Below are 16482 nucleotides of genomic sequence, written 5' to 3'. Positions count from 1 at the left end.
AAATTAAGTAAAATATAATAAGAATATTTAGGTGACTATAGGGATTTACCAGTGCACCCTCATTGCACTTTGGGTTTTTTGGATGCTATAATCTTGTCACACACTTTCCCCAACCACCTAGGCATCAAGATATTGTGCAGTGCTTACAACAAGCGATAGCTAACGTCTCTCCTCCCTCCCCACAACATCTCTCTAGCAAGACACCTACTCTCATTAGGTGGGAACTCCTGCAACTAGATCAGATCAAGCTCAATGTAGATGGATCTCCTTTTTTTTTATCCAAAACGTTCTAGGATTGGGTGTATAGCACGTGACTCTAATCATCAGAGGTGGTGTGTGCTTTTGGATAAAGATCGGGATTGTCAGGATTCTTTTACTATTGAAGCACTAGCCATTAGGCGTGGACTTAGTCTTGCCCTAGATTTCCAGATTTCCCCATGTCCTCATGGAAAGTGACAATCATGCGTTGATTTAAACGATTTTCAGCATCCTGTCACAGCTCGAAAATCTCCCATTTGCTCAATGATATTCTCAAACTAGCGATAGCCTTCAAGGATTGTTCATTCACACATGTACATCGTGAAGCAAATTTCACCGTCGATGAGTTGGCCAAATCTGCACACCATCTCAAGATTGGTTCGCGTTCTCTTAATTTAACATGGACGCTCTAGACTCTCTAAGGAGCCTATTGGTTTTCTCTTGAATAAATAAAAATCTTTTAAAAAAAGTAAAAAGAAAAGAAAAATAAAACGATAAGAGTGATTATTTAGGTGGGGCCTGGGAATTATTAGCAATACGATCTTTTAATGTACACGAAACCTTACCATGTTTGTGACAGCTAACAAGGCAACTGGATTGATTGTTTAGAAAGTAGATAATACTCAGAAGGCCAAGTTTGATACACGGAAACTATTAAAAAGTGTATTTTCTTCTTTGTTTTAAATAAACCGTGACTTTGTTTACTTATATTATATAGGAAAGGTATTGTTGCTTAGTTCATGCCTGTTTCTTATTCTAGTCAATTGAAGGAAAATTTTTTGGCTCTTAAGGAACATCAAATATGGAATACATACCCAGTGATGTAAAGTGAGTAATAAGGAATAAGATAAACTCCAAAATCTCTTCATATATTGTGATTTAATGTTCCAACTGATCACTGTGCATCTCATGTCTAGAGATGGGGCATTATTCCTTGTATAAAAACGTTTTTACATATTTCTATGTTGAGATATGTTTGTCAAATCTATTCTCAAAAATATTTCCCATTGGCCCACAATCTGAACTCTTTGAGATCATTTGGTGATAGAGCAAGCATGGGGGGGGATTTGGCCCTTGAGACTTGGGAGACCATTATTGTTGAGATCATTTTTGTCAAGCATTTGTTTCTTATCATGTTGCAATGCCATAATTCAAATCCTTTTCAACAAACACTTATTGCCAAAAGGATGCAAAATCAGGCATTTGGAATTTGGATCATTTCTTCGTTTAGGGGAGAGGTATAACAAGGTGAGGTATGTGTTCCTTGGATGTTTCTGCACAATACAGTAAATGTGAGGCCCACCTTCTAAATACTGATAGAATGAATAAAAAATGTAAAATCCATTTCTATTGAGTGGAGGAGAAATTTTAAAAAATCACATACCACTCCTTTGAAGGGGAGGCGAGCAACACTCAACAAGAGTTCTCTAAAAGATTGCATGTTGGTTCCTCTATATCACCCTTCGTCAAATTGAATGTTGATGTTTCATGGAAGGAAATTGAGAGGAAAAATGGTCTTGGATTTGTGGGGCGTAGCTGGGATAGGAGGCCAAAGATTGCATGGTTCATACCATCACATTTTTCTTTAGTCTTGGAAGGAGAGGTTTTAGAACTTCATGAAGCATTACACTTCACTTTGGCAAACGGTATTGATTATGTGCATGCGGAATCCACAATCAACTACTAGTCAATTTAATTAAGAACCATAGCACAAGTTGCCCCCTATGATGAAGCCTTTGGTGAATGACATTTGTAAGTTAGAAGAAAACTTTTTGAGTTTTGTGATTTCTTATGTACCTAGGAAAGCTAAGGGTGTCAATTGCATACCAGAACTGTTTAACCTTTACCGAACTGCACCGTCTAAAACCACACCATATATCACCATTCAAAATTTGGTACTGTTCCGATTTGAGGTACTCATATTGTCGGTGGTATGTACCAAAACCGTACCAAATTAAAGAATATAATGTAATTTTACAATTAAAACACTTTACCTTTATTCTATTCCTAATTTCCTATTTCAATTTTTCGTTTATATTGATTGTTTGATCGCAATTTCATTAGAATCTTAATGAATTAATAACAAAAGTGACATGAGTTCGTTCATACTAAAATTGTATCACACTAGATACCGTGTTTAATCCGTTTTCCAATACAGATTTAATACAAAAATCTTACCGAACCATTTTTGCAAATATCGAAACCGTACTGTACCGTATTGTGTAAATTTGGTACGATACAATTTTCAGTATTCAAAGTTGGTACCATACTGAATTACCGGAACCGTACCAATTGACACCTTTAAGGAAAGCTAATGTATTAGCAAACATCTTAGCTCAGGAGATCTTTCGGTGTTGAGACCGAAATGATGGTCATGTTCCAATGAGTGGTTATTAGAGCTTTGCTAAACCACGTCCTTTGCTCCGAATTAATGATATGCTTAATAAAAAATAACAAAAAAATTATTATTATTATTTTATAAGTATAAAGTTGAACATTTGCATTTCCGGGTTCCGACTTCCGAGTGTTACTTTTTGTATCTACTTACCGTAAAAATGGAAAAAATTGTTTTGATAGCTTTATAGTGTTGGGAAGTGATACCCGTTGTTTTGCAGTTAATCCGCAGAGAACGACTGACAAGAGTATCGACCCTTTCCCCGTTTTCTTGTCCACGAAGCATCAAACAAGGCTTTCAGGTTTGACCTGTACTTCCAAACTCACCCACAAAACGCTCATTTCCTTCGTGGATCTTTTATTTTATTGTCTTCAACTCGCGTTGCGATACAATTTGCTCCGGTAATTCTCAGGTTGATAGTTTTTCCATCGATAGATCCTTCGATAATCTGTTGAGTTTCTGAATCTTTCGATTCGCCAAGATCTAGGTTTTGGTTCAATTTTATTTCGCCGTGTCTCTGTTTTCCTGTATTATTTCTTCAATTTTTTCCTTCTATCCTGATCAGATTCCTGTTGCTTAAGGTGTACTGGATCTCACTTCATGCTATTAGTTTTCTTTATGTGGATTGCGACTACTGAATTCTTTGGCGGTTAATTTTGTTTTCTGATTTAATTGTTCTTTCTTGATTGTACGAAGGTTTCTTTTCAGGGGTTAGTGGTATAAGTAACATTTGTTATGAATATTTTTAAGAAAGGATTGGAAGAATGAGATCTGCTTAGGAATTTGCCTTTGTCTTCGCTTTCTACGACTTTGTTACATAGCTTGAATTTGCGGCTTACCTTATGAAAGTCGATGGCGGCATCCTCATTTTTTCCCCTTCTGATAACTCGCTTATTGAGTTATTATATTTGATTGTTATTTATTTATTTATTAATCTCTTTTTCCTTTGGACTGAACCATGTCAAACGTACATCACCTCTGGGTTATGGTGCCATAAAATAACTTGACAGCTTTTTCTATTCATAAGTGTTATATTGGACATGGGAAATAGAATACATGTTTGTTTTATTTGCAGAAGCTACCAGACGATGAATTTTGCATTTTCATTGAGTAGAATTCAGATTTGCTAACCTATGAATCTGTATTTTTTTTTTCCTTTCTTCGGTGGCGACATCTTTGGAACTGGTGTGCAGCTATTGCAGGTCTTGGAATACTTGGAGCCATAATTGAGCCATGAGTCAAAGAGGATTAATATATAGTTTTGTTGCAAAGGGGACTGTTGTGCTTGCAGAGCACACATCATTCTCTGGGAATTTCAGCACTATTGCAATTCAGTGCTTGCAGAAACTGCCTTCAAATAGCAACAAATACACCTACTCATGTGATGGTTATACATTCAACTTTCTCATTGATACTGGATTTGGTATGAGTTACTCCCTTCCAATATTTGGTTATTGAACTCCTTTTTTTAGCTACTGTCATGTTTAAGTATATATCACTTTGGTCCTGCAGTCTTCCTTGTTGTTGCTGATGAAGCAGTTGGGAGGAGCTTGCCCTTTGTCCTTCTTGAGCGAGTTAAAGATGATTTCAAACAGCATTACGGTGCAAGCATTGACAGTTCACACCCACTTGCTGATGATGACGATGATGACTTATTTGAAGACAGATTTAGTATTGCATACAGTCTTGACAGAGAATTTGGGTATGCATTTACAGTTTCTGCATGTGATGGTATCAGCCATTTATATTTCTTTTATGGGTTTGTTAATCGGTATTATACTGAACAGGCCCCGGCTTAAGGAGCATATGCAATATTGCATGAGCCATCCAGAAGAGATGAGTAAGCTCTCCAAGCTAAAGGCTCAAATAACAGAGGTCAAAGGAGTAATGATGGACAACATTGAAAAGGTACATTCTTCCATTTTTTTAACCTGTATTGTTTGGTGTTTTAAATGTCCAAACTTTTCTTAAGTGTGAAGGGAAGAAACAGTATATCGGCAGGGGTTTTCTGGTTGATTCGCGCATTTTCCATGCAGCCAGTTTTTAGGATATTGGATTGGTTTGATTTGAGTGCAACCATTGGATCTACTCCAGGCATTACCCGCAAAACAACCACCATAACTATTACTATACAGCTTTATCCCAAGTTCCCAACTAACCGGCGTTGACTATGTGGATCCTTACGTAACTAGGCATCAATTATGTAACTCACTGGTTATTAGTAATTACTGGTGCCCGGTCTATGTTTTTGGTATTGGAGCCATGGAGGGAGGAGCAGCTTAAGTCAAAGGTTGCTGAATTTTAATTCCCACTGAAGGATATTGTGCAAGTCTGATTCGACAACATTTCCACCAAACCAGTCGATGGTCCCCCTCCCCCAACCCCCTCTCTCTCTGTATCTGCAATTCTGGTTTAGCAGGGGGGAACTGATGCATGTAAATCACCTGAAAGGATTATTTTATTAGAATAAGCCCTTGAACATGTTGTTTTTCTTTGTAATGGGCCCCTTATTGGAATCTTAAATATTGGTAGAAAGTAAGGAAATTTTAATAGTTCAGTTAGATTCTTGTTTTGAGCCTTAGTAATGTAACCCTAGGTTTTGGGTTAGATATCAAGATCTTCTAATTAGGCTCCAGCACTTGACTGAGGACTCTAGAGGTTTGGCTGATGGGTTTAGGGATCTAAATATGGTGGGAGATCTTGTGAGATATCTCGCTAATTTGAGATAGCGAGACGAGATCTGAGAGATGGGAGATCTCGCCTCTCTCTCATTGCAATCATTAAAACTTGCCGGAAACTTGATTTTTGGCCAGAATTTGTTGGGGATTTAATTTCTAAACATCTTTAAGACATCTACAACATCAGATTATCATCATTCAAGCCTATTTCAACTAGATCTTCAACAAAAGTAAGATTTTCCCCCAAATTCGAATTTTTTCTAATAGAGTGTTCTACAATGGGTGTGTGAGTCTAGTATATATATATATATATACAAGTAATAATGCACATGCACGTGTGATGTGTTCTTGAATATCATTTTTAGTTTATGTAATTTAAAATTTTAAAATTTTATATTTTTCTCTTTGTGTCAAATTTTAGTCTAAAACCTATGTATTTGTAAGCCCTAGTGCCACTACAAACTCAACTCTTGACCCTATAATAAATAAATGTCAGGATTTGAGTACATCACTTGGAACATTAAAATGAACCTCACAAGCGACTTTAATGGAAACTTGAGTATCAACCCAATGCTCATAGTAGAAAGATCGATGCAATCAACTTGAAGCCTCTTCAAGCTGGCTTCATAGGCTCTCCTCACATAAGTCCGGTACTCCGTTGGAGCAATATTATGGTAGGCCTTTGGGCTGATATTGAGAATCATAGCATCCATTACTACTCCGTGCTCCTCCCCCTCAATCCATCATTCCTACTAAAACATAATATAGACAAACAGGCTATAGAGTAAAATTCCTTACCATGTGAAACATGTCAGTTTAGGTTCCTTCGACTCTTTCGATGATCTACTGAGAATAGATATGATGCTCAAAGAATTGGCTTAGGATTACACATGTACACAAGCAAATATGGATACAAGTGCTTATTAAATCTTTGGAAATTTCTGACCCTAAGGAGCGGTGGAACTCCTTAATTGAAAGGGAATTAACTTTGAAATTGAGTGAATGAATATCAATTATGGAGTGTCATAAAAAATATATTTATCAGATCAAGAACGCTAGTTCCCTTACCAAACAAACGAAGATTTTCTCTATAATATCGTAAGAGATCAGCTAATTCTAAAGTAGATTGACGCATCATGAGAAACCTGGAGAGCTACCCTTGACATGGTATATTTCTTTTTTTTTTCTTTCTCTCCTCTATTTGTAGAATTGGCTTTCATTCATTTTTCTTTTTAGGGGGTGGGGTTACTTTGGAAATAATTTATAAAGCAGTCACAAGACTGCTTCTTAAGTGTGTAGTTGTGACAGATACTCTTGTTCAATAGCTCTACCTTCTATTGCCATTTTCCATTTTAAATTTTTTTTTTTTTTTTTTTTTCCCTTTCCTTCCCTTCTTTTTTTTTTTTTTTTTTTTTCCCGGGAAACCCAAATCAATTTAAAGAGAGCTGGTCAAACGATCCACCTGAGGACTCCTCTATACCTTGAGGGGTTCTGAAGACGCGTGGAGCTCCTGTTGTTGTTCTCTTCGCCTCCATCCCCTTTTGCTTCTCTATTGTTGAGTATGATGATATTTCCATGCAAATCTACCAACTCTCGAATTGCCACAATAATCCTTGTCATCCTTCCTTGATTTTGAGCACTCGTTTCAAACAATCGTTGCTTGTGAGAGTCGACTCCGTCGGTAGCTATTTCTTTCTCGCATGCATTGCCTACACATAGCATGGGCTCGGTCGACACTTGTCTTGGGGTTCTTGCACAACCTCCCGTCCCCCTTCGGGCTGCGCCCTCCTTTGATTGATCTTCTTTACCCTGCGCTCTACTTGCTTTTGCCATCCTTCCGTTGGTCTTTTCCCTTGCCTTTCTTCTCACTTCGTGTTGTTGTGTTATTTTCCCGGGTCCGCTGCCTCCCTGTGAGTGTTTCTTTATCATTTCAACCCCTCCCCCGGTCGGTGAGTCTTCTTCATGGTATCACATTTCTCCAACCCCACGGGAGATATGTGTGATGGCGAAATTGGCTGACCATCCTTTCGTTGTTGTGATAGATTTCCACAAATGTTTAGGTAAAGCCAATCACGACGATCACAATTGAAGACTGTCCTTGTTGATTCATTGGGATTAATCGTTTCCATATTCCACTCGCATATTGGCAATCTCTAAATACATGTAGACTAGTTTCAGCTTCATGAAGACGGGGTTCTGAGATGGTGGTTCATGAGTCCCATTTTCCACTTCCTATCATTAGTTAGTGCCTGTTCAAACTTAGAACCCACTGAAACAAGAGATTCTTTGCGGCACCTTTAACTTCCAAATGGCCTCCCAGTCTGTTATCAAAAGAAATGTCCACACCAAGACTATTGGAATCTTCTAACACTTCATATGCAGATTTTATTGTAAAACATCCATTTTGTGATGGATTCCATAGCCATACATCCTTTCCTCCCTTGTCTTGGCGGTGGGCATGCTTCAATTTTAATGCACGTCGGAAGGTAATATTTTTCGGGGTTTTCCTTTCTCCAACCTCCATTTCCATCCACATTGTGATATTTTTCCTTACTCATTCCGCTGGGTATATCATATATGCTTTTGACTTAAGGTTCGCCCATCTCCGCCAATTATCTTCCCGAAGCTGAGTTCCATTGCCAACATCAACTTTGCTGTTGCTCGCACTTTGGGAGCTACATTACAAATTGCTTTCCGGTGGGAGGTCCTCGGCTAGCTTTGAATTTCTCTTTTCTTCTCGCTTCCATATTTTGCCGGAAACGATTTCCGGATAGTATTATAATTTAAGAACCCCCAAGCAAGCTTCATCCGGCTTCATTCACCTTCGAGATTTCTAGCCCAATCCACCTATCTCTTTTGGTTGCGGTGTGTCCCCCCTGGTGGTCGCCTTTTGTTTGGTATCCCCCTCCTCTAGCTGATTTTTCAACATCTTCTCTTCAAGCTTCTCTATCCAATGCTTTCTTTAATTGAGTTCCCTAGCTTGAGCCTCCTTGGCCATAATTAGACATAGCTCTACTCTTAATCCAGTAAAGCAACAATAGAACAAAACAAAGATGGTCAATTTAGAATAATAGCATTTTCAATATGAGTTACTTCCAACCACAAATGCAAAGTCAATCACATAAACGTGAATGCACAATCTTCATTAGAGTACATCGTGTTTCATTTTTTATTGTCAGTGAAAAGTTTGCAAATTTGATTATAAACTCATATTAAAAACAGTATGCAAGGTACTCGGGTTCTCCCACATATCTTTGAAGATAAATAATGTGTAGCTGATATTCCTTAACACTGTTCTCCAAAACACCGGCCTACGTGTGATAACATAAAGCATAACCAGATTTCAGAAAAAGCCTAATTAATTTAAGCTAAATTCTTTTAGAAATAGCCTAAGCTCGGCTACTGACAAAAACACTTACCCGATTAAGAATCAACTTCTTAAGTCAATTCGGTAAGCGCCCCTGCATCAGTCATCTAAATTGGCGTCAATCTGTGTACTGGCATCGGTAAACAAAAATTGAACCTTTGTGAGTAAATTCACAATTGTAGAGAGTTACATGGCTTTTAGTGACTATGGAATGAACCTGAGCCAGAGTCAAGGACTGAGAATCATTGGCCTTAACAAGTTGATCATATTGTTGTTTGATCTTCCTGTGTGTTACACTGCACAGGGAAATAAAGGGATATAAAGAATCCAAATCATGCTTGTCCTATACAATAAGAAGAAGCGCCCCATCTTCGGCACCAACGACGACACGTTGTGAATGATGTCGCTTCTTTTTGGCCCTCTTTTTCTTCTTCTTCCCATTCTGGTCCCCAGTCTTTAACAAACCATCGGCAATAGAATCGTAACCGTAGTTTTCAGGCTTGGCACATCAGAAAGCTGGGTAGTGGCGAATTTTCTGCTATCAATGACAGATAGATGAGCAGGCAAAGAAGGAAGAAAAGAGTCCCATTTGAAACGATCGGAGAAGAGGATGTCTAAAATTCTCTCCAAATGGGCTTCATCAGTGATGTCCTGTGGAGACTACACAACGACGGAGTCCGGGTTTTGAGCTGGTACTTCAATTGCAACCGCTGCTACTTCTTGTTCTTTTGTTCTCTTCAATCTTTTAAACATGGAAAAGGCAAGCAAGCAAAGAGATACGGTGGAGAAGGCAATGAACAAAATATAGAACATGGGGGGTTAGAAGCAAGCGATGATGCTCCTTGAGATATAAATAAGTGAAGTAGATAGATGAGAAAGTAGAGGAAGCCATCGCCATAGAACGCGTCATCATTGTTACAGGACAAGAAAGAAACCAAAAAACAATACAGAAGACAAGAAAATGCCTTTAGTGTGTTTTTCTTGTTCCTCGAGGTTTAAAAGCTTTCTAAATCCAAAGCATTTGCAGATTCTTGGGTTTCTTTCAATTCTCCAAAGTCAAGCATTCCCTTGCTCCAAGTGTTGGATTACTTCCATTGTTGCTTTGCTCTACAACTTTGGGTACATCTCTCTCCATATAAAGAGGAACAATGAATACATGAGTTGAGGATCAACCCGACCCAAAATCCTATCCCAAATTCCCAAATCCCAAATGCAGTACCTTGCGGCTTTTCGGATTAATCGTTTCAGAGCCATGGGAGAAGTTGGGATGTTTTAATAAAAATGTGTATAAAGACAAAACAAGAAGTTGGAGAGTTTTTCTTTTATTGGTAGACTGGATTGTGAAGAGTTACATAGGAAAAGAGTGATGAAATATAAAATTTAATTAGTGAGAGGAAAGAGATCAATACTTAAATATTTTAGTATTTTTTATGGGTTAAAAAAATGGTTTTATTAACTATCTGTATTAATTGGAAAACGGTTAGTTGCTTCGGAAATGGGAGAGAAACGGATAACAAATTTTAACTTCCTAAATTGGTTACTTGCTTCGGAAATGGGAGAGGAACGGATAACAAATGTTAACTTCCTAAATTTAGTAAATATTAACTACAGTTGTTAGTTAATTATATTTAATATCAATGAGATGCGTGATTCTCAATTAATATTTCTTAGTTTTTGGAGAGAACTCTTCTTATTCCTTGGGCTAAAATTTTTAATTGACCATTATAGACCTAATTTATTACTAATAGATAAATCTAATTGATTAAGTATAAAAGGGTATTGAAGGAAAATGAAATGTAGCTGTTTCCTTTGAGTTCATACTTTTATAATAGTAGTATGAGATATATATATATATATATATATATATATATATATATATATATATATCTACTAGCTTTGATCTTCACTTTCATGGAAACAAATTTAATGTGACATTTAAACCGATGTGTGACATACTGCAGTGATGAGTTGACTTGGAAGTCATATGTGGCCACCGTTCAGAATCGGTTGATGCAAAATATTGAGTGATACTCTTGCTGTCCTGTAATCTTGTTACTCACTTACTCTTGTGATTGTGAACTTATGGATTATGATTTATGACTTATTAAAAGTCTAAAACTTCTCATAGTTGTAAAATTTTGAAGACATTTAAGTTCTTTGATTGTTTGATGTGTAATGTATTTGATACGTGATAGTTGATAACATGAATTACTTAATATCTCTACATTACATGTTGTCTAACCTTGCATTTCACAGCATTTCCGTTTCCCACATAGGGTTGACTTAGAAGACATACTTAGGCTTATTTTTTTCAGAAATCTAAGGCCACCAATGTGTTCAAAAGGCTTTAAATATGCTAAATACCAAGTTTCAGTTCAACCGGGGCCCTAAAACCCACCAAGATGGGCCACCGAGATTACGCCAGAATTTTGGTAGATCTCGATCGAGATCTCGCCATCTCGGTCAAGATCTCGCTATTTTGGAGTGGTGAGATCTCCCACCATGGATCTAAAAACCTGCTGGAATTGGTAAACAGAGCTGATTATTATTGGGTTTCAAATTTCAAGATAATATTAGGGTTTTGGTTAGGGTTGGGAAGGGGGCTAGGGTTGTTCCTGCAATACAGAATTTGTAATATTACTTCTGAAGTCAGAACTGTTACAGAGAAACAGGGGTTAAGGTTGGAAGGGTTTAGGGTTTTTTTGGAATTTAAAAATTCTGCAACTCCTCTCAAGGAAGAAGATGAAGTGCAGAAATTCTGAACACCAGAATTAGGGCTGCTTTGGGGATTTTAAGATTACGACTGGGTTCTACAGGCTTAGGCAATTCTTGGAAGGGCCGAATGATGGGTTTTGGGGCTGGGATTGAGGGAATCCTAGGGAGGCTAGGACCTGGTATCACTGGGAAGAAGGAGAGGGGGAAAAAGGCTACAGTGGCTAGGGGTTGGGTTGGGGAACAGCTGCAACTGTGGGGGATGGGTTGAGGTGTCTTGGCTTACTTGAATTTGTGGCAAGCTTGCTGGAATTCTGCAGATGAAGCTTGAGGTTGATGAAGGAATCTCAAAACTGAAAGTAAGAGCACTCTAACCTAGCTGGAGGATCCCAAGGGGAATCCCTCAACTTCTTAAGCCAAATTTCAAACTCAAATCAATTCATTAATCAGGACTGCTGAATTATATGAATGACTAGTTTATTTATAATCTCCACAGACCATCCTAGACTGAACTAATGAATCCCTACCAAATTGGAATCCAATTACATACTAAAATAGAACTTAACTACAATAGAACTCCTTCTAAGATAAGGTTCCTAAAATTAGGGAACCCTGTCCTCACCTAGTGACACCTTAACTAACAACCAAAGACCAACATTAACTCAACAACTAGGACTCCGAAATAGGAAATAAAAACAGAATTATTTTCCTGAAATAAAACTTGACTTGGTCAACCAATATGGCTCAGAAAATGACCATTCTACCCCTGGACAGATTCGGCCCCCCTTAGGTGGGTTCTGGCTCATGGACGGACTTGGGCCCTCTTCGGGGGCTGACTTGCGCTGGTTACATCGCGTATGCTTTCATTATTTTAGTTTCCTGTGTTTTAATATTGCTTTGTTAGTCAAAGGCTGGTTTGGCCTTTCCTTTTTTATTATATTACTTTTATATATAAGTTTGTGAGGGGCTACAGCCTTCTACATGATTTTGACCATTGAGATGGGAAAAAGAGTTCTTAGCTTTGTGCTTTGCTCTGCAAGAGAGTATGGACTATGGAGAGATGCTATAGGTGAGCGGCCGTCGGAGAGATAGGCTATCCTATTTCCTTCTTCCCTTCTCCAATATCCAGTTTTTTATTTTAGTTCTCTGAATAACTTCAGATATAACAACACTTGATGTATCTACTGTTGCTTGACAACAGAAATGGAATATTCAACCTTCACTTAACATCGCACATACCACTTTGTACCAATTCATTTCAAACATAAAATAAAAACTAGGGAAAATAATGAATATATAAATTTCCACGCTACTTAGATACTTGGACTACTTGCTCTGCTTATTCTTCTATGAATGTAGGATTTAAGATATGGACCAGGGGACAACCTGATTTTTTATTCCAGATCTGGAATCAGGTTCTCTAGCTGTATCATCTTTCTTCTTCATACGTATTTCTTCTGTTGATTACCAGTCAAATCTTATTCATGCTCACCAAAAATTAACTGAAGCTAAAATCAGTGTTCCTGTATTCTCTAGCTTGTACTTATTTTTGCTGGTGAATCTTTTTGAATCTCCTCACCTTATCCTATCAGTTTCCTTTGTAAACTATTCTCAATTATTAGCAGTGGGATTGGCTTCCCATGTTTACCAGCCCAAAAAAAAAAAAGGAAAAGGATTGGCTTTCCATAGTCAGGTTAGGACCTTGATTTAGTTTTCTATATACAACTTGTAAGAGTCATTAGCTTATAGGTAATTATGGTATATGGAAGTTAATTTTTTTTAAATTTGTTTATTTATTGAGTACTGTGCAATTTATTACTGTTGAGAAGCCATAGACAACGATCTTGGGATATTCTGATCCAGTTGGAGGGAAACCTTAGATAGTGGGATTCTAGTCTAGTTGGTCATTGTTATCATCTTGCCTTTTTTCTTCTATTATTATTATTTTTTTCTTGAAAATTAAAATTTTATTCTTATTTCAACTATGGTACTGTTCTCTATTCTCTTGGTGTTCTGTTGAATCTGTATCCTGCTCTTCTATTTCTTGCAATCAGTTTCTGGTCTGCTTCATAGATAAAGGCTTTCCCATTCTCAGTAGGATTGTTAGAATCTAGGCTTTCTGCATGCTTGAATCATATTCTGATTTCAGAAAACCTTTATGGTCACTGGTCAGTATGCTGAACATTATTCTGATATGAAGTTCTGAATCTGTTGCATGAATGCTGTAGTACTGAGTGGTATTCAACTGGCTGTTTTGAAGGCTGTTTGATACTTGAATGTAAATGATCTTTTTGTCTGGTGTTAATATCGTAGTGTATTTCTGTAGGGCATATCAGTTATATTTTCTGTCAGTCATACTACTCCTGGTTTGACTGGTTTTGACCCATCGCAGTGTCGTTGTCCACATCAGCAGATCTGTCCATTGAATCTGGCTGAATTTTCAGCATTTCTTCTACCCCATAAAAGAAGCAGTTAACCATCTTTATGAACTGGTTTAACTTTCTTTCTGTAGTTTTTTATTGATTATCAATATCAATTTCTGATTTTTAGTAGTTAAAATTGGAACATCACCATTTTTGAAGGACTTTAATCAAATAAGGTTGACTTTTCTGTTGACTTACTGATTTGGGTTTGATTCGATATCCTGTAAGAGGGATGTTTGAGTGGAACCTTGGATTCATCCTACTCGTCCCCTCTCAAATGGATGGCTAAACAGTCTCCGAAATCAAATATCTGCTCTTAGTTTTGGTGTGGTGTTTTGAGAATAATTTTGCTTCTCAAATTAGTTTGACTGGAATTTGATTTTGTATTTGAAAATGCTTCAATATCTGGGAACAGGGTTGTGCTTCACCGTTTCAAGGACCCTCCCAATGTTAATTATTGCTATTGGGGAACCCTGTTTAACAAGCTAACTAGTCTAGTCAAACTTTTGAATAAGTATTTTGAATCTTTCAAACTAATCCAGTGAAACCACTTTATTGTGTTTCAGGTATTGGATCGTGGTGAAAAGATTGAACTTCTGGTGGATAAAACTGAAAACCTTCAGTTCCAGGTACTTTAGAACTAAAGTTAATACTATTCTTTTGGAGGTGATCTTGAGAGTTCGTAAAGTCTGAACTTTGTCTGGGTTTATTCGTCCTGTTTATAGGCAGATAGCTTTCAGAGGCAAGGTAGACAACTCCGGCGGAAGATGTGGATGGAAAATTTCAGATTTAAGCTGATGGTTGGAGGATTCATTCTTGCAATCATTATTATAGCATGGCTAATGGCTTGCGGAGGATTCAAATGCTGATGGGCATGAGAAAGAGATTGTTTCTTTCACTTTTCTGTATATATAGGGAAAAATAATTCTTGTAAATGGAGATCGATATGTAGGATCCTATTCTATCTGGCTGTTTTCCTTCTGTCTACCGCTTTATTGGACTGCTGAAAAGGCTTCTTAGATTCTGCTGGTATCTATGGTTTTTTTTTTTAAGGGGGCCGTGGAGAGGAAGATGGCTGCACTGGCATTGTCCTGCCTTGATGGGACATAGTCTTCTTGGCTAGAGAATGAGCAATACAATTCACCTATGGTTATCGGTCACTTTATTTTGTCACTGTGTAAAGAGATGTGTAAACATATGCAGTGGACGGAATGGGTAATCTGTGATGATGATAACTGTGACAAGAACGTAGGTATCAGCAAAATATAATGACTTTTATGTACCCTTACTACATTAACTAATGCAAATGTTGCCAGCAACTTTCGTATATTTTGGTTTTATGTGTTTGGTCACGTTTTAATAAACGGGGAACTGAAATGAAATTTTTCTGCCGGCAATGACTAATGGATTTGGAATAGTTTTTGTTAGGAGAGAACTATGTGTTTCCAATGACTTTGAACCACATGGAAGAATGTAAAACCTAGAGAAGTCTAAGTAGAACCTAGAGAATTCTGATGGGAAGGTTATGGTATATGTAAGATTTCCGTCCTACCTACAAAAACCGCCCTTCTATAGGAAAACAGTAAGAGAGATTTTTTTTTCGAGGGGGGGGGGTGAAAGAAGGGTAAGTTTTTTTCATTTATTAAAAGAAAAGTAAGGTTGGAAGAGAAACAATGGAGGAAACCGTTATGATTCGATTTATTTAATCTCTTTGATTTTTTTTTTTTAGGGTTAAGAGCTTTAGTCTACACGGGGGTATTACATATATATATATATATATGTAGCTGTTGGGTTGAACCCGTACCTCTCTACTAAGAGATGAGGTTCTTAATCATTTTACTAACCCTCTACTGGTAGTTCTCTTTAGTTAAGTTATCTCAATTTTGTTTTGTTTTGTTTTTAGGGTTAAGATTATTTGGATTCTAGTTGGCGGAATCCTAGTGGCGCACATCAAACTCACGTCCACGTAGGTCACACCAGGCTAGCAAGATCTCTCATAATGCGCAATGTGGCCTCCACCGAGAATATAGAAGAACTTAAGGAAAGAACAAGAGAGGGTTTTGTAAGCGTGATCATTAGACTTTAACCTAAAGGACTTTGACCAACCAACACTCTAACTTTGGTTTAATCATTTTGTATTAATCTCCTCCATAGAATATCAGCATATTAGTTGTTGTAATGCCTGTGTTTGCTCCTCTAAGTAATAGGGTTTTTATTCAATTAAGGTTTGAAGTATTGGTATTGCGTATTGTATAGGTTGGTGATTTTAAAAAACGTATTATTTTGGATCGAGTACCATAATGGCAAAAGTACTCTAGTGTAATTTAATAAAAAATTATATTTATATTTATCTTGTTGATCGTATAAAATACAAATACGTATCGATTAATATCATAGCATGGGATACTTGTATCCCAAGCCTTCAGTGTGAGTAACCGAACCCAGTGAAGTTTCAATCCTCAGCAACCATCGCTGCACCTCACTAGCAGAAGAGGGCGCTATATAAGACTTTGAAGTCTCTCTCTCTCGAATCTCTAGTAACATTTACATTTTACAGTCAGCAAGCATCTTGTAGTGGGCATGGGCATCTCTCTCTTGGACACTAGTGATTATTACTAGTAAATAATGATAAACCTAACATATGTGAGT

At 37.3% G+C, this 16482-nt stretch overlaps 1 protein-coding gene across 4 annotated transcripts; it reads left to right on the top strand.

The window, feature by feature from the left end:
* The first annotated feature begins 2784 nt into the window (after positions 1 to 2784).
* VAMP727 (vesicle-associated membrane protein 727) lies at positions 2785 to 15213 on the top strand. 4 transcript variants are annotated; one of them, XM_089163964.1, is made up of 6 exons: positions 2785 to 2954; positions 3847 to 4076; positions 4166 to 4355; positions 4441 to 4561; positions 14400 to 14462; positions 14559 to 15213. In XM_089163964.1, exons 2-6 carry the CDS (start codon positions 3887 to 3889, stop codon positions 14700 to 14702), a joined length of 708 nt encoding a protein of 235 aa, XP_089020090.1. In that variant the 5' UTR covers positions 2785 to 2954; positions 3847 to 3886; the 3' UTR covers positions 14703 to 15213. The 4 variants fall into 4 exon arrangements, with proteins under 4 accessions (XP_089020090.1, XP_089020106.1, XP_089020097.1 ...); XM_089163980.1 differs by lacking the exon at positions 2785 to 2954 and adding an exon at positions 2961 to 3054; XM_089163971.1 differs by lacking the exon at positions 2785 to 2954 and adding an exon at positions 2961 to 3065.
* Positions 15214 to 16482: the final 1269 nt, after the last annotated feature.

Source organism: Hakea prostrata, chromosome 1 (assembly GCF_041222555.1).
Source record: "Hakea prostrata isolate BN-2017 chromosome 1, UWA_Hpros_2, whole genome shotgun sequence".
Lineage (NCBI taxonomy): Eukaryota > Viridiplantae > Streptophyta > Magnoliopsida > Proteales > Proteaceae > Hakea > Hakea prostrata.
The sequence above is the reverse complement of the archived record's forward strand: the minus strand, read 5'-3'. Positions and strand labels throughout refer to the sequence as shown.